The 19,313-nt window shown below is 43.2% G+C and overlaps 1 protein-coding gene across 4 annotated transcripts in view; it reads left to right on the top strand.

The window, feature by feature from the left end:
* The window catches only part of nrxn3b (neurexin 3b), a gene marked incomplete at its 5' end in the record, with an annotated part of 401,977 nt that overhangs the window by 155,341 nt on the left and 227,323 nt on the right, over positions 1–19,313 (top strand). For all 4 annotated transcript variants that reach the window (XM_083790730.1, XM_083790732.1, XM_083790733.1 and 1 more), the window contains 2 exons: positions 14,304–14,507; positions 16,676–16,702. In XM_083790730.1, the coding sequence (XP_083646856.1) occupies positions 14,304–14,507; positions 16,676–16,702 (231 nt within the window). The remainder of the gene's footprint in view (positions 1–14,303; positions 14,508–16,675; positions 16,703–19,313) is intronic.

Below are 19,313 nucleotides of genomic sequence, written 5' to 3'. Positions count from 1 at the left end.
TCTCTCTCCTCTCTCTCTCTCTCCTCTCTCCTCTCTACTCTCTCCTCTCTCTCTGTGTGTCTCTCTCTTTCCTCTCTCCTCTCTACTCTCTCCTCTCTCTCTCTCTCTCTGTGTGTCTCTCTCTCATGGTTGATTTGGTTTGGTGATTTTGTTGTGAGCTAGATAATCTATTTTCGGTGAAAATAGTGTTGGTATAAGGGGGAAAATGGAGGTGACTGGGTCTACTCTCTCTCTCTCTCTGCTGACAGTAGTACCCATTAGGCCACGCATGCATGCATAAAATAGTGTAGCTCTCCTTTCATTCAACTCACCGACGCTACGGTATAATGCTGTTCTGTAGCTCAGCATGCCTCCAGGGGAGCTGGACATCTTTCTTAAAGGCTCTGCAGCAACGCAGGCTATAGCTATACTATCTATGGAGTCTTTGAACTGCTGGGTTTGGTTTGGTTTGGTTGGCACTCCTCTTTTCTGCCTGTTCCAAGACAATAATACATACATCTCCACCTTTTGACTTCTGTTCCAATATATTGTATCTTGCGTTCTTTTTTTTCAGTGGTTTCTATCGAAGGAGGATTTGGGGGGGTGTGGGGGGGGGGTGTAGTCTTGTCCCCCACATTGTGTGCACGGCCCCATTAATGAGCCCATTGAGAGGCTGATGTCACCGGCTGCTGCCATGCCATTAGCCTCTGCTGCCCCCTGATGGTTTAAGTAGACATAACTACTGTGTGTGTGTGTGTGTGTGTGTGTGTGTGTGTGTGTGTGTGTGTGTGTGTGTGTGTGTGTGTGTGTGTGTGTGTGTGTGTGTGTGTGTGTGTGTGTGTGTGTGTGTGTGTGTGTGTGTGTGTGTGTGTGTGTGTGTGTGTGTGTGTGTGTGTGTGTGTACGTGCACGTGCCGTGCGTGCAAGCGAGAGACAGACCAACAACCGGGTCATTAGAGACAGTGTGAAAATCTGTACATAAATGTCCTTGCAACAATGGACATGGAGTTTGGAGGGGGATTGTATATTGGTGTGTGTCTTTCTGTGTGTACAGTATGTGTGTTCCTGTGTGTCTGTGTGTGTGTGTGTCTGTGTGTGCGCATGCCCCGACGCGGCCATGCGCATCGATGCGTATCCGTGCGCATGTGCTGTGCGGGACCACCCACCAGGACAGACTGCCCACCGCCATAAATCACAGCATGCTGTCATTAATCAGAGCTTCCAACCTCTGTTGGGTCAAACACAGCCGTTTGGCTTTTAATAATCTGTTTTATGACGGCTTAAATTAGCACAGGGGTGACGGAGGAGAGGGCCCATCCTAATATGGTCAAGCCAACGAAAGGGCCGCCTACCTTCAGCCATTATGTATGTCTGTGACCTTTCAGACCTGAAACACACCGTGAACCAACCATTGGACAGCAGACCGTTTTAATGCAGATTTAACGCGCCTTGTTTCAAATCATTATATCATATTAGATTTGCCTCAACGTATAAAGCCTGTTTAATTATGTCCGATGCACAAACCTGCTTACTGTTTGATATTGTCGTCGCTGCAGTGTTCCCTGTGACTGTTCTTTGATATTATTATGATACATTTGTCTCTGCTGGGCCCACTTATAGGTTTAGTGTGACAGTTTATATAAAGCGCCCCGTTTGTTAATCCCCATCAGCAAGCCGTGCCTACGACCTCTCTCTGAATAATACTGCTTGGGCGGGGGGGGGGGGGGGGGGGGGGGGGATTTTCTTGAAAATGCTTAGTGTACATTATAGTACTTTATACTGTAGATGAGTTATGGAAATACCGGTACACCGTTTAGGGTATGCTGTACAGTACAGTATGTGGTTAATTTCCAGGTGCTGTAGGCCTATAGACTATTTCTGCTTGGACACGTATGTAGGTGTCCGTACCCTTGACCATGCCCTTGAAAAAAGAAAAACTATAAAGAAATGGCAACAATATTATTATTATAGTTCGACAAAGTATTGTGGTCAAGTTGTTTAACCCCTTTTTAAACCACTTTAAACCTAACCCTAACCCATTTAAGCATAATTTATGTTATACTTCAGCTGTTGAAAAATAGCAGATCTACAAGTGCCGCGCTACGAGCTTGTAGGTCTGCTATTTCTATTGCTATTCCTATTTCTTGCTATTGCTATTCCTATTTCTTGCTATTTCTATTATTACTTGTACAGTAATCTCTGCTATTTCTGAAAAATCGTGAAAATGTAGTACAAATCTTTGAAGGGTCCCTGGAACAACATACAGTATTTTCAGATGGGGGTTGGCGGCCAATTACATATAATCTTGAATAAGCGTTACTCATTAAATAATGTTACCAGAGCTTGAACTCCATATCTAGAGTCATTTCTTCATTTCCGTACATACAGTACAGTCTATGATTTTATCGTAGTATAATACTATAAACGGTAGTACGACTGTTCAGCTAAACGATATAGTACAGTACATATCGGCACATCGTTTTTCAATTCCTTGGCAAATGTTATCCTAAGTAAGTCTTAAGGGCCACCAATGTATACTGTAGGCTCTAGAGAGTTTGCTTATGAAAAAGCCCATTTGGTGTAGATGTGGCTGCAGTGTTTTTCTGTGCTATAGAAGTACTGCTCGCGTCTAGCAGAGCAGAGTGAGGATTACTGTGGATAATGTCCGCATGCAGCCAAGAGCCTCTTCTGTCGAGTGGAGCTATTTCCTCCTGCCTGGATGTGTACACAGGACACACACAAACAGTATGCGCACGCACGCACGCACGCACGCACGCACAGACAAATGCACACTGAAACTGAAACATGCATGCTCTTGCAGATTCATTGTTCTGAACTCCCCCCAGCTTGCAGCCTTGCACACACAATCAAGTTTATGCATACTTACACGCACGCACGTACACACAATCACGTTTATGCATACTTACACGCACACACACACACGCACGCACGCACGCACGCACGCACGCACGCACACACTGCTCACCGGTGCACACAACTAAGTTCAAATCAGGCAGTTAATCTTCTAAATCCCTAAAATGGAAAATGGTCACAATGTCTGTTTCTTACATTGTGCTGTACTTATGGAGACATTGGCCCCCACAAGTATATTAATATACACACACACGTGCCCGAGCATGGCTGGATGTGTGCTATATTCACAAAGAAAATACTACAGTACATTGACAAGCGAGGCTCTTGTATTTTATTATTTATTGAAACAAAGACGTGTCATTCTGTCAGCGAGAGAACGGACTGAATAATTCTACACCACTACTGTCAAAGAAAACAAACATGACGAGGAATGAAGCACATAATAGTACATTGAACTGGAAGTGTGTGTGTGTGTGTGTGTGTGTGTGCCCGTGCTGAATGTTTTCCAAGCTCTAGAGACTTAATAGCTTTTCTACTTCGACATCTTCTCCTTCAGTTTGACTGCTAATTATGTAAAGTGGCACTGAAAACGTGCTCGCGCACCACGTTCACATTCCACATACAGTACGAGTAGAAGCTTAATTGCCCCACCGAAATGAGTACCCCATTTCTCATATCTCTGTTATACTCTGAAATAACCAAATTATGCACTTACGCATACTGTAGCGGCACACCATATCTGATGTGCGCGCGTTGTGTCTTTGATTGGGCTTCGGTGATTGCGTGTATATATATATATATATATATATATATATATATATATATATAGCTCATTTTTGGTGCGGTTCTGCATTGAAAGGAGTAGACTAACTCATGCACACATTGGACACGTGAAGTGTGATCACCTGCTGTGTCGTGCGGTGGGCCGGGCCCCAGCTCGTTATTGCTTACTGATGAATAGCTCAATCATCACAGCAGCTCTCCAGGAGGCGTGATGTTCGCCTCCCCTGCAGCGACACCACGACGTGAAGAATGTCGCCGTCGCTGACAGGCAGAAACCTCGTACAGTATCTCCGTTTTTGTCGTAAAGCGGTGTTGTATGACAAAGTAGCGTTGCATGGCGATGTGTTGTGAGCTTGTAGATCGGCTATTTTTTTTAAACACATTTTGTGAAAGTGAGGTTTTATAAATATTGAACAAATGAAAACTATTAACAAGCTTCTGGCTAAATAATAACTACATTGGAACACAGGTTCTATGTTTTTCCGTTTCCTGAAAAGTATAACGGTTTATAGGACATGCAAGGTTTCCTCCTGACACCTGCACACATGCCGGCACGCTGTTTGCATCAGCTTGTCCTCAAAGTGCTTTCAGGAATGGTGATCAAGCTTCACAGGCTCTGACAGCTTTGCACTGAGAATATCTGAGTATGTCTGCAGTATACAGAGGCATGAGTTCACACACTGTAGGGTACAGTTTTGGTACACCACCAAAACCGTCTCGCTGGATTCGCCAGCAGACTTCTGGATCTGTTTTTCCCCGGAGACGGATTGATGTGGTGCTGTGGCAAAATGCAAAATACCTCGAGTGACTTAAAGGGAAAATCGACCGTAAAACTGATTTGCAATTTTGCATGGGGCATTTGGATGCTTTCAAAACTGTTTAATTGAGATTTGTGAATGAAAAAAAGAGAAAATCAACGGTGAAACTGATTTTGCTTGTGCCATTTGCATGGTTTGTGACTTTGTTTATGTGAGTGAGTTTCACCCAAAACCGAGATGGAAAAATAAGTTCTTAACTAGACAAAGTGCCAATCGGCACAGGTCTCCACCAGGGCAGGTCAGGTTGTGGCCTCATGGTGGCGCTATAACAGGCTGTTGAGGAAGATTTGGGCCGGAGGTTCGTGTTGGAGGGATGCAGGTACAATGTTTTTCCATGTGTGCATACATAAGTTGTATACAGATCGATGCAGTTATAGCTAAAAACAGGAATTGGCCTGTTATAGCGCCACCGTGAGGCTGATTTTGAGGAAAAAATTGTGGCATGTCGTCCTCGGCCTAGTGAAAATGTGCGTGTATAATTTAACGGAAATTGCACACTGTGTTTGTGATTTGTGGCCTTTTTTCGAAATGGACGAATCGTGTGAGCTTTGGAAGCCAATCTTAGCCAATCAGGATGGAAGATGGGAAATGGTGCCGCTCCGTGTTGATCACATGACTATGGAGATAGTGTATACCGATTTGCGTGAAATTTGGATAAAATCTGAAGGAGTAATAATAGAAAATGTGTTTTACATATGTCGGCCTCCTGGTGGCGCTATAAAGAGCAGATGTGAAAAATTCCAGGCGAAGGTTTTTCCTTGGCCTCTAGGGAGTTGGCATACAAAGTTATCCACAGATCCGTGCAGTTAGAGGTAAAAACACTTTTCGGCCAGTTATAGCGCCACCTTGAGTCTGAGTTGAAATTGTTCATGTGGCATTTCGTCCTCGGCCTAGTGGGAATGTGGGTGCACAATTTCACGGAAATCACGCGATGTGTTCATGATTTGCAGCATTTTGTTTGAAACTGAGCACTCCTGTGAACTTTGGAAGCCAATGTTAACCAATCAGGATGGAGTGTGAGAAATCTGAAAGACCGGTTTCGTTGAATGGCTCTAGAGAGACTGTGTACCAATTTGCGTGATGTTTGGAGAAAATCTGTAGGTGTACTGTGCAAAAACTTGTTTTGCACAAAGCGGCCTCCTGGTGGCGCTATAACAGGCCGTTCTGGAAAGTTTGGGGCAGAGGTTCATCGTTGGCATCCAGGGAGTGCGTGTGCAAAATTTGGCATCGACCGGGTTAACGGTGGCCGAGATTAGCTGCTCACGGACACACGGACGGACGGACGGACACACGGACACACAAACGGACGGACGGACGGACACACGGACGGACGGAGTGCAAAACATACTCTCCCCACATGCCTTCGGCCTGGTGGAGACAATGACTCAGTGACAGGTTCAGCAATGATTTCAGTGGTTCTCAAGATTTTACATGTCAAGGACCGACAATTTATGTACTATTTGGCCCCGGATCCCCATTTGAAAATATTTTGTGTAATGGACCCTCGTACAAGATTTGTATTGCTTAAGTGTTTAAAAATATATAATATTCAAACTTTATTAAGATTAAGATTTACAAACTCAAAGCACACATGTATCTAGGTATAAGTAATTATGTACTGTAGTCTGTAACTGTAAGTATGAGTAGTAGTATGTACAGTATATTATTCTGTAGGGTTAAAGTGGTTTAACTGATTTTGATGATTGATACTCATCTTGCTAGTGACCCCCTGGAACCCCCTTTAAAGACCCTTGGGGGTCCATGGACCCCTCTTTGAGAATTGTTGCCTCTATTGGAATATTTATTGATATACTTGAGTGTTGAACTTGCATATGCACATGCATATGTGTGCAATTTCTCTGTGTATACGTCAAACTGCATAATAGGCTACAGTGTAGCCTATAGCCTACTGTAATATTAATATTAATACAGCATGGTGTAGCCGCTACACCATGCTTATTAATATTAATATTTTTAACCCATTTTGGGCGGGAACCCCTTTTGGTGTTAGCATTATGTTATGCTTTAGCTATTGAAAAATAGCAGATCTACAATCTCATAGCGTGCCACCGAGTGTCGCGCTACGAGCTTGTAGGTCTGCTATTTTTGAAAAATCGAAATTGAAACTGTCAGGATGTAGAAGACATTTTTTTACTCTGATCTCAGGTTAAAATGGGTTAACATGGCTCAAACTGTTTTAATAGCTTGGTTGTCCTTGGCTCAAAGTGATAAAGTACATGGCCTGCCTGGCTTGGCTATACTGTATGTACATAAAGATACAGTACATAAAGCACATGGCCTGCCTGGCCTGGCTATACTGTATGTACATAAAGATACAGTACATGTCTATTGGTCTGCTTAGTTCTGTGTTCCAATAACTCAGGGCCCAAATTTGGTTCCTGAGAACATGAATGGCATGGCGTTCTTGTAGTGGAAAGTACTGCAAATACATAATGCACTGTATGAACTGTACTTATACAGTTCATATTCTGTATACAGTATGAACACATGTTTGATGTTGTGAAGCACACGCAGACGTTTCGGGCTGAGCCTTTCGCAGCGTGTTTTTGACATCTCTTCACAACGAAATGTGCCGTATGTGTTTTCATTGTTTCAGCACATTGTCTTATCTGAATTTTAAAAAAGGACACAATTGTGAGTGCTGGGATTATTCTGTTTTGTTGAACTCACTGAGTTGCGCTGACATCCTTTCAAGTTAGTTAATAGTTAATAGATATTTGCATGGACACAACTAGGCTATATTGTAGTTCCAAGGTGTCTCAGCAACTCCACAGTTACTCCAAAAACACAAAAACCTGCATTTTCCCAAATGCAGGTTTTTGTGTTTAAATGAACTATATGAACTTGTTGATCATGGTTTTCCTCACTGGCTTGTGACTGTATATACTGTGTGCGTGTGCATACTGTATATTAACCTTGAACACAGATTTAAGTAAAATATACATGAACCATTGGGGACCTGCAGAGATTTCATACGGCAATTCATTATTAAACACACAATGATGAAAGAAGCACCGTTTTGTGACTCCACTGCAGATTATTGCTTTCCATGTTTCTGCTTTCGGAGCTTGATGCAAGCTCTGACTATAATGTCATCAGTGTCAGGGTGTTCATTTGTAACTCAGAAAGTACACGTGTAAACAAAATGGATCCATTATGGTTTTATTTGTACACTCTGTAAAATGAACACTGACTGATTTTAGCTCGGCTAGAGTCCAGCTTTTTACAACATAAGCCATATAATAATATATGGCTTATGCTGTAAAAAGCCAATATATATATATATTATATATAGCCCTGAAATAGGCGAGTCGTCGATGACGGACGAGCCCCAAACTTTGTGTGTACGGTACGCTCGCTGCCAGTAGGCTGTAGTTAGAAGTACCTCATATTTTTATACTCATTTATCTATTTCAACCTTTCAAAATACCTGACTTTATAGGGGGGGAGGGGGGGCTCTGATCACGCTGAACAAAGTGTGTCGTACATCGTGGATGTACGACATCTCTCATCTGACAGATGACTGATGTCGCAGGGTGGCCACATGTGAAGTCTGAGTTCCACAGCATGCTGGCTCTGTGTGGAATCTGGATTCCCAGAGATCATAATGTGCTCTAGTATTTTCTTTTTTAAACCTGGAATGTGTCCTTATTTGCCTGCATGCGTTTAGCTGAACTGAGCTGAACTCAACTGCAGTGCCACGCTCGGATGTACTATTTTATTCGTCCAGTGTGAGCCCATGCAGGAGCTGGCCCAGCCCACAATTCAATGCATGCCTCTGTCAGTTAGGAGAGCTGTCTCTAGTGTGTGTGTGTAAATGGTAAATGGTGCATTTATATAGCGCATTTATCCAAGGTGTGTGTGTGTGTGTGTGTGTGTGTGTGTGTGTGTGTGTGTGTGTGTGTGTGTGTGTGTGTGTGTGTGGGGGTGTGTGTGTGTGTGTGTGTGTGTGTGTGTGTGTGTGTGTGTGTGTGTGTGTGTGTGTGTGTGTGTGTGTGTGTGTGTGTGTGTGTGTGTGTGTGTGTCAAGTATGTTTGGGAGGGAGAGAGGGAGAGTGCCTTGTGATTTAAACTTTAGTAGAACAACTGGTTACTGTGTCCAAACATTTAATCGGTTGTTCCGAGCAACAGGATCATTTGGGGCACTGACAGGACTGTTATAACAGTGTTGCTACTTTAACTAAAACAAACACAAAAACCTGAGTACTTCATCAACCACTGATTAATAAACCCTCTGAGTTAAATTAACACTCATGGTGTTAATTTACTGTGTATCAAATGCACTGGACAAGAGCTACAGTGTTTTATGTCCAATGTAGCCTGGCCCAGCCAGCATGCTTTCTGGTCTAGAGGGGTGGACAAGAGCTACAGTATTTTATGTCCAATGTAGCTTGGCCCAGCCTAGCCAGCGTGCTTTCTGGTCTAGAGGGGTGGACAAGAGCTACAGTCTTTTATGTCCAATGTAGCCTGGCCCAGCCAGCGTGCTTTCTGGTCTAGAGGGGTGGACAAGAGCTACAGTATTTTATGTCCAATGTAGCCTGTCCCCGCCAGTGTGCTTTCTGGTCTAGAGGGGTGGTCTACAGTATTTTATGTCCAATGTAGCCTGGCCCAGCCAGCGTGCTTTCTTGGTCTAGAGGGGTGGTCGCGCGTGGAGCAAGCGCTGGAAAACAGCGGAGAAAACTGACGTGACCATTACTTTAAGCAACGCCCCTCTGCACTGCACTGTAGTTCACTCCCACTGCTAGACCAGGAAATGTATCTCGTTCCCTTCTTAGAGTATATATTAATAGAGACGGCACCCGATTTTCCTCCCATCCACTTTCGATTTCACTCCTCCTTCCGGGTAGGAGCAGAGTGCATTCTGGGATGGATTGGGCCAAATCATGAACGCGCTGGCCATTGACTATCATTGCACGCGTTCACATATGAAACAGCGTTCACGTGTCATCATGAACGTGCATAATGCTAGTCAACGGACCAGAATTGGCCCAGCGCTGCAATACCAAATTCGGCCACTATGTCCATTTCGCTCTAGGGTTTCCTCCGGGTGCCGTCTCTATTAATATATACTCTAAATTTCCCCCAGGCTTTATAAAATAAAAGCATGGGTACTGATGGGTATGTGATTCAAGTCTTCATTGACAAGCATGGCATTTTAGCAGCAGTAAGCTTCTGCATACAAGCTATGCTTTAGTAAGTATTAATTATGCATGTCAGTGCATCTTGACATTATTGTACATGAACGCCTTACATTGCAGGCTGCAATAAGCTATACTCACAGGGTGAATATTTTAAAACATTGAGCCTTAGGGCTGCCAAGTCTCACCCCTTGGGAGTGAGAGTCACGCAATTTAACCCTTTACCACGCACCACCACTTTGGTTCCCAAAGTGGGGTCCGGGGACCCCTAGGGGTCCTTGAGAGAGTTCCAGGGGGTCCCCAGCTACATGATAATTAGGAACCAAATGGACCCTCATGGGTCTGTAACTCAGAGTGTACAAATGGACCCCATTTGTACACTCTGAGTTAAATTAACTTTGATTTTACAATATAAAAAATCATAAAAGTCTTCTCTTATAGGGCTTCCTTGGCATATATTTTCTAATGGGGTTCCGCGGGCTAATGAGTGTCAATTTGGGGGTCCTTGACATGAAAAAGTCTGGGAACCACTGCTTTAGAACACGTGTCGTCAGTGTGCAGTGGGTAAAACGTGACATTGTGCCAGCATGTAATTGTGAAGGTCTGGTTTTGTAGGGGGGAAATCTCTCGGCCCACAGCCTCCTCCTATAGCCACTGCACGCTGCTGCATTTCTGAGGCCGCAGGGCTAATTCTTCCTTTAAAAGCTGAGGTGTCAAAACAGGTATTTCACGGCTGGGTGGACTTTTTAATCCATCTCTCTCTCCCTCCCCAAGAGCCTTCCAGTCTGCTGACAGTCTCTCTGTCTCTCTGTCTCTCTCTCTCTCTCTCTCTCTCTCTCTCTCTCTCTCTCTCTCTCTCTCTCTCTCTCTCTCTCAGTATACAATGACTAGTGTTAAGCTATTTCCAATGTTTATGTGGTTGTTTCGGTTTGGTGATTTGGTTTTATTTTCAGGGGTTTCAGGTGACTCAATAAACCACACGAACCCTACAGTCAGTGTCTGTATTCTGGGCATGTCATAATAAGAGGACATTTTGCGTGGTGTGTGTTGTGAGCCTGTAGATGGACTATTTTCGGCGGAGAGATTTGGTGTAGAGGTGGAAAATGCAGGGAACCAAAATATTGACCCCGGTCAGCTGTAGAGGGTTTAAGTACTGTAGTTAAAGGTGAAAGGTCACGCACGCACTCACGCACGCACGCAGTACGCACCCTGCACCCACACACACATATATATATTTTTCCCCCTGACTCTTCTATCCCCTGGCTGTATCTCTCTCTTGTCATGTCTTTGAATGTTAAAGGTATATTCAGTGATTTCACTTAATTCAAATATCACTTATTATTTTGTTTTGTTGTGATAATCCTCCCTACTATAGAGTGTGCTGACCATATAAGGAGTTCCTCCCTGTCCCCAGTTAACCCCTGGGGGTCAAAAAACCTTAGGTTTCGTTTTTGACTCTCTATCCTGATTGGACGAAAGGCTGGGTCCCACAGCCAAAAACGAAACCTAAGGTTTTTTGAGTGAAATCACTGAATATACCTTTAAAAAAAATGGAACAGATTCAGTACATAATATTCCAAACATCACCTTCTCTCCATTACAGAGTTCTTTGCTGAACAATGAGATAAGGGGCTCTGTGTATGGGCTATGAATAAGTGTGGATGTGGTGTGAATGGTTTAGTTATGCTAGGCCACGCTAACGTCACTTTCGAGTGATCCATGTGCGTGTCTCTGTGCATGCAGGCTACCATACTCAATATATAACAGCCTTCATAAACAAAGATTTCGGTGCACTTAAATTGCCAGAAAGAAAAGTTAAAAACGAAAATGAGGCAGGCAAAATTGGCACATAGACAGCGTCTGGAGGATGCGTTTAATGCCAATAATCACAAAAAGGCATGGCATACTATGAAATCTATGACGGGAATGTCAACCCCAACTAAACCTATTGTGACTGATAATGAACTTGGCTTTGCTAATGACGTAAATACCTATTTCGACAGTATTCGAATCATTGGACAATTCCTCAAAGTGCACTGAAATTCTGAAGGCCCCCTCAGACAGAATTACCATCACTGAAGAGGATGTATGGAAAGTGTTTCAGTGTACTGTACTAACACAAGGAAAGCTAATGGGCCGGACTAGTGCAGTGCTTTTGTCCTCAAAAAAATTGCATCCGAGTTGGCTCCAGTGTGGCAACCAATATTTCAAACCTCTGTAGACAGTAGACACACACACAATTCCCCCGTCTTGGAAAACCTCACACATAAAACCATTACCCAAAAAAAGGATTATAGACCCATAGCTCTCACTTCAGTGATTATGAAAGAATACTGTTACAACATCTTGTTAGTAGCCTTGGAAACTCATGTTTTATTTCCAGTGTTAGTATAACCAAAGAAAAATTCGACCCCTTCTTATAAAAAGGGTTGCGGTACAGAGGATGTGGTTGTCACACTGGTCCACTTAATTACAAAACACCTAGATAAGTAAAATAAGAAACACGCTGTTCTATTCTATTCTTAGACTTTTCTTCAGCTTTCAATACAATACAGTCTGATAATACTAGCGTCAAAAATGGTACAGTTGGAACTGAATCCATACTTAATTCACTGGTATGCTTCTTGTCTTACTAACAGAGTACAGAGGGTGAAAGTGAACACGACCCTGTTTACTACTACTAATGTTGCTGCTCCCCAGGGGTGTGTAAGCTCAGCTTTACTGTTCACCCTTTATGCTGACAGTTGTCATACTGAGGAATGTCTGTCTGAATGTCGCTGACACACCAGACCAATACATTCTAAAATACTCAGATGATACAGTTTTGATTTATCCCCTAGATCAGGGGTGGGCAACTGGCGGCCCGGGGGCCACATGCGGCCCCCACCTTTACTTAATGTGGCCCTCAGGTTAATATCAGAATACTGATATAATATTGGTTCCAGCTGTTCAATTCCACATTATGCAAACATGACCTGCTTTAATTACTTCAGTCTAAATTAGTAGCTCAATGCTCAACACACGTATAATTAAAGGCATTTGAAATTTTTGAAAAAAAGGATTCCAATTAGAATATAGCAAAAATAGCAGATTGACAAGCTCAAAATGGGTCGCCGCGTTTTGAGCTTGTGGATCTGCTACTTTTGATACTTTTGTGTGACGCTGTAGTAAAGTATGTTTAAGTAATTTAGGAGAAAACACAAAAAGTTAGCATGCATATCGTTGCTGTCTGGCAGAAACCTCTTCTCTCCATATTCTGTTTGTGTGGTCTAGGACTCTAGGACTGGTGGCAGACAGTCTACTGGGAGTCTACTGGGAGTCTGCCCATCTGGCTTGCTCGCCAACTATTGAAAATAGCATTGTGTGTTGTTCTATTCTGTAAACGAGACGATCACAAAAAATAAACACAAATTAAGCAAGGCAGCCTGTTTCCCTGGAGGCTCACGCTACTGGGAGCATTAAGGCCGTCTGGGGAATATGACCAGAGCTCCGCGTGTGTTTACAGTATGTACAGTATGCAGCTTTACGTGTGTTGTACACTTGTCCAATGAAGTTACGGAACACACACACAGCTTAATCTGATTTAAACCAGGGGGAGACGGGAAGTAGCGTGGCGGTTTAATTTTCTGGACACATATTTGCATATTTTCAACTGTGTGTGGCTGTGTTTTCAGTTCACTGCACGTACACTTCCTCTTATCCGTTAGCTTCTCTAGAACAAACGAAGCTGGCAAAAACATACAACGTCGTATATGAAATATGGTTCATCACTTTGTTAAGATGGTATCTCTTTCTCTCACACAAGGAGGCACACACACACACACACACACACACACACACACACACGTATATGAAGTTTATCTGAAATAAAATGGGACCATTTGTGCATGTTCAATTTAGAGATATATCACGGGTGATGAATAGCCGTACGCAGTTGTCATTAATCAAGCAAAGCACAAACAAATTTGTCAGAAAGCCGCGATGCTGCGATGCAATCAGATCAATTCACAAACGAATTAGATCAATGTTCACAGCAGAAATGGCAAATGAGGCTTTTTGTTCTAAAATGCATTCACTAAAGGAGGTGAGGTATAGCCTATCATTCCATGACTGCTTGTTTATTGGGGTCCCTAGCTTTTGAAATGCAATCTGTCATTTTAGCGGCTATAATACATTCAGATATTAATTCATAAATAAAAGATATATCCTTGGATTCCAAGATTTATGTGATCATAAACCCTCTCTCTTCTCCTCCTCCTCCACACAGAGGCGTCGGTCCTCTCCTACAACGGCAGCATGTACATGAAGGTGGTGATCATAAACCCTCTCTTCTCCTCCTCCTCCACACAGAGGCGTCGGTCCTCTCCTACGACGGCAGCATATACATGAAGGTGGTGCTGCCCAGCATCATGTAATCATAAACCCTCTCTTCTCCTCCTCCTCCACACAGAGGCGTCGGTGCTCTCCTACGACGGCAGCATGTACATGAATCATAAACCCTCTCTTCTCCTCCTCCACACAGAGGCGTCGGTGCTCTCCTACGACGGCAGCATGTACATGAATCATAAACCCTCTCTTCTCCTTCCCTCCACACAGAGGCGTCGGTGCTCTCCTACGACGGCAGCATGTACATGAAGGTGGTGTGATCCTAAACCCTCTCCTCTCTCCCTCTCTCCCTCCTCCTCCACACAGAGGCGTCGGTGCTCTCCTACGACGGCAGCATGTACATGAAGGTGGTGCTGCCCAGCATCATGCACACGGAGGCGGAGGACGTGTCGCTACGCTTCATGTCCCAGCGGGCGTTCGGCCTGCTCATGGCCGCCACGTCCCGCGAGTCCGCCGACACGCTGCGCCTGGAGCTGGACAGCGGCAAGGTCAAGCTCACGGTCAACCTAGGTATCGTATAAACCGCCCGCTCGGCTGGCTGACCTCAACTAAGTTTTGAGGGGGGGAAGGCCTTAGTTGCTATTTTGTGACTGTGTGTATTATTTCTGAGTTTTTTTTCCCATGGGTTCTTCGGACCTAAATATTAGCTCTAACACGTACTAAAACATGTTTTCTTAACATAGTTTTTCATTATAGTTGCATGTTGTTGTTTTCTTAGTTGCCTGGAGTGTAACGTTATTTTTGCGATGATGCTTCAGGTGTCTTTGTAGACTTGTGTGTGTGTGTGTGTGTGTGTTTGTATATACTGTACGTACAGTATGCATTCATCAATCTAACACTTAATGATCTCCATGCTTTTGCAGTACATCTTCTGAACAGAATCATAATATCATTGGAGCCATGCTCATGACAACATTCTCTCGTCAGCCATTTTGTAGAAACAGTCGGCAATTCACGTATAGCTATTACTCTAAAGCGATTTTTCTTTTCTATTTCTTTTTTACTATATTCAGAATTTACTCGCTCTCTAGGCTTGATTTATATTTAGGTGCGCGGCGATATCAAGCACCAAAAAACACAAGATCTACAAGCTCACAACATGTTGCACTGCAGTATGTTGTGAGCTTGCATATTGGCTATTTCCGGCGCGTGAGTTCTTGCAAGTAAGTATGAATCAGCCACTAGACATCAGATATACTTTATATTGTGTTTTTTTTGCCATCTATTCAACAGTGCTACACACACTGTACATTCAGTGCTATAGCTACAGTACACTCTACATTCAGCCAACATTCTTATCGTGTTCCTGTGTGTGGTTTTCTGTGTGCTTCATCCTCTTTGGTTTGTCCATTATACAGCAGGTCCATGATCCTCTCTGTCCATTAGCACCCCCTTTTGGTCCTCCGGGGCATCTCTCATGCCTTGTTCAAAAGATGGCACTCACCCCTTCAAAGGCCCAGAGCCTGCGGCCCGCCTGGCAAACAGCCCGAGGCCACGGCACCCAGCGCGCCTGCAGAGGGTGGCATAGGGAGACGTTAAGGACAGCACAGTCCTTTATGCAAATTACCCCGTATTAGATCCACTTACACTACTGCTTGTATAAGCAAACTACCTTAACCACAGAAACATATTCTAATATATACACGTTGCCGCACAATACAGTAAAGTCACATATACGCCCGGACACTAAACTAGATTACACTCGTATCTCACATTTCTTTTGCCATTTATAATGAAATTTGATCATTCTTCAAGCGCACATGATAGAGTAGTTTATATACTGGTAAATTATTGCTCAATGTAAAATATTCATGCATTGCAAAGCAGTCCCTCCTTCCTTTTGTAGAAAGAGTAGCCGTAGCACATTAGATATTCTAGATAGATAACAGTATACAGGCCATAGGGGTCTTGGGGCCACTGTGTGGCGCTGGTGCTGGCTGGATCGAGGCTGTTTGCTCCCACTTTTCTGTCGCGGTTGACGGCACATGACGAGCCCGGGCACATGGATCCCAACCCCACACAGCCAGCACACCTGCCGGTGGGCAGGTCCACTCCACACACAGCATCCCTCTGTTGTAGGCGGAGGTATCCGTAGCAATCTGAAGCCTGAAATCTGATCTCCTACACGCCTAATAATGTAATTTGATACTAGTAATGCCATGAGCTTACTGTGCTAGTATAAGACATTCTGGCTCCAACTGTTGGGGTTGGAAAATCGATGTGGCCATTGAATTTGCGAGTGACCATTTTGAAATTGATACAATAGCAGTAAATTAATATTTCAGAAAGTTTAATATCTTAATGCATTTTTTTGCGGGGGGAAACTATAAACTGTAATAACTGTTTTATCTCTGCAATAGAGACTTAGAAAACACTGAGTCTGATATTAAACTTGGATTAAACAGGCCCCGCTCAATTGATTGATAACGTAATAATGAATACTTTTCATTATAATGTAATTAGTATTACCAATATTCATCCAAGGGGGAGTTGGACAGCCGCCATATTGGCTCCTTATAATATGACAGTCGCTCCCAAACCCTAGTTAGAAATGGTCGACCGCCGTCATGTGACCGTCCCCGGAAGGTGGCTTTTCTTGTTCTTGGATGTCTGCAGCTGTAACCTTGAAGGATGCGATTTCATCTGTCACTTATTCTCCCCCCCCTCCCCCATTCTAGACTGTGTCAGGATAAACTGTAACGCCAGTAAGTTCTGGAGTCTTATATCTTCCTATATTCAATCAATGTTTTTTTTTACTATTACATTGTGTGATGATGTAATTGTTTTTTGGTGCGGCCGTGTCGCGCACCGGGAAATATCCGATCTGCAAGCCAACTTGTGGATCGGACATTTACCGGAACGCGACACCGCCGCACGGCGAAGTATAAATCCAGGGATGTATACGTTGTCACATGACCTTTGAAGACCCCGATGACGTATTTTCAACCGATTCATTTTTAACTGAAAGAACGACTGCATCGGTTGAAAATAAGTCATTTCTTCAACATGCTTTTGTCAAGGGTTGTGCGGTGAAGTATAATAAATGTCCCTTCAATGTGCGAATGCAGGTGACTTATAAGAGGATTACAAAGATAAGAGGGGTTGTGGTGGGGCGCGTATTAGCCAAGAGATCAAAGTTATATAAATCTAATGTAACTTTATATTCTATGCATTTTAAATGCTCTTCTTTTTATTATTTTTTTAACATTTTATTCAGCCAACTGGTCCTTAATCCAGTCCCTCGGCCCTCTGAACATTGTGGTATATTTGCTTACCCAAGACTCTATAGAGTAGCATGTTACGTATCATTTGACAATGCTGTGAATTACTGTATGGCTCACTTGCAGTCAGTATTGCAGAAATTCTCTCATTGTACATTTAAGTTTTGCAAAATGTAGGCTATATGTGTTAAAATTCACTCTACTGTATGTGTGGTGTGATATGGCTATACTGTGAAATACCTGCTCTTATTCATACAGGGGACTCATTATTTTTTCACCATTTTATACTGTCTCCTAACTAAGGCCCAGCATTGTGCGTGTGCATGTGTGCGCACGTGCGCGCATCTATGACACGAGTTGAGTGACGAATGCAACACACCTGTTCTCTGCAATTAGGCTGATTACCGTGACTAATTCATTATCCTAGAAGGCTGTGAAATGCATGCACATGCACAAATCACTGTCATTATGCGGTTCCACGTGATTGACGTCAGTCACCTTTTCAATTTGTGTGGTTTATCTTATCCTGAACATTTATCCCGATATATTTACACGTTGTGTGACTACTGACTACGGTACATCAGATTCTAGAGTACCAGTATTCGGAGAAGCACAGGATAAACAAGTGTTCATTCTGATTACCCTTCAAGTGATACTTCTCTGTTCATCTAATCTATTTAATCTATTCAGTATTAACCAGTTAATCAGGAAATGCCTCGATCCATTAATCAATTAGACAAGGCCAAAACACTCATTGCTCAGCAATCCCAACACCTTGGCACTTTTGTAAGCAACGCATCTGTTATCTGTCTCTAAGAGCAGCTTAAAGCCTCACTATGTAACTTTGTGAATACATTTACATTTTGGCCAATCTGTATGATACAATATAACTTGGTATTGTATTGTCTTCTATTGAGACAAGATTGTGTCAAAGGCCATTTGTCTCACAGGATGATTTTTACCTGATGGTTAAATGTATCCCCCGGAAGTCACATAGTGCTGCTTTATAAGCCCCCTTATAGCTTCAATAAGCCTTCACTACTCAATTGTCAAAAATATTTTTTTTTAACTTAAAAACAAAAAGGACTGGGCGGTATCCTGCTCCTGCTCTGTACCTTTCCTCTATCTGCTCTGTGGCACTGGACCGCCTTTTCTGTGACTTTCCCTGATAGAAGAAAACCTAGCTATTTAATCGTAGCTAATGAACAAAAAAACCTGAAAGCCAGGTAAACGTTGAAAATGTACTTGCAGATGTGTTTATGCGATTTTTCTATCGCATAAACACATCTGTGTTTTAGTTGAACTGTCGTGTCCTCAAATTTAAATAGCTTCTGTCGATATAAAACCTTTGCCTGAGCTGCAAATCACCTCAGACACACGTGGGACTCCCAGCCTGTGGTCAATGTGATCTAAATGAGCTCTAAATTAGCTCCATTCCTGCATGGCACTCAGAGTAGGACTAGAGCTGTAGGGTTGGGTGTACCTGCTGCTCACTGCAGCTGTCTGTAATGAGTAACCCATTTAGACCTGGCTGGAACACCAGCAGAATGCTGTTATGTTAACGGCTTGGTTGAAGTGATAACTATACAGTAGCAGGAGTGTGGGCTGCCAACACCGGAACTGAATCAGAATGCTTGGTGACATAATCTGGTCTTTTAGAACAGTGGGGCAAGCATGCCCCCTTCTGGTAGCCTGAGGGAAAAAAAACAACATTCTGAATTTATGTTGTCAAATGTCTCTATCTCTCTCTCTCTCTCTCTCTCTCTCTCTCTCTCTCTCTCTCTCTCTCTCTCTCTCTCTCTCTCTCTCTCTCTCTCTCTCTCTCTCTCACACACTCAGATATGATTTTGAGACCCAGTATGAGTAAGAGCAAATATTTTTCATCCCTAATGTTGCGCAGTTGTCAGTTATGATTTGTTGTCTGTTTCTGTTTTATCTTGTGGTTAAATCCAAACCAGATCTTTGTCTTCAGAATTACAGTGACATACAGTGTGTACTGTATGTCCTCAAACGATAAAAACCTGACTTTATTGTTCAAAACAAAAACTCAATGCATTAATTTGCATAACATTTACGGTTCTGCCTGACAGCAGCG

This window comes from Protomyctophum parallelum (genome assembly GCF_964188405.1).
Source record: "Protomyctophum parallelum genome assembly, chromosome: 19".
NCBI classification, from domain to species: domain Eukaryota; kingdom Metazoa; phylum Chordata; class Actinopteri; order Myctophiformes; family Myctophidae; genus Protomyctophum; species Protomyctophum parallelum.
This window is presented reverse-complemented; position numbering and strand designations above follow the sequence as displayed.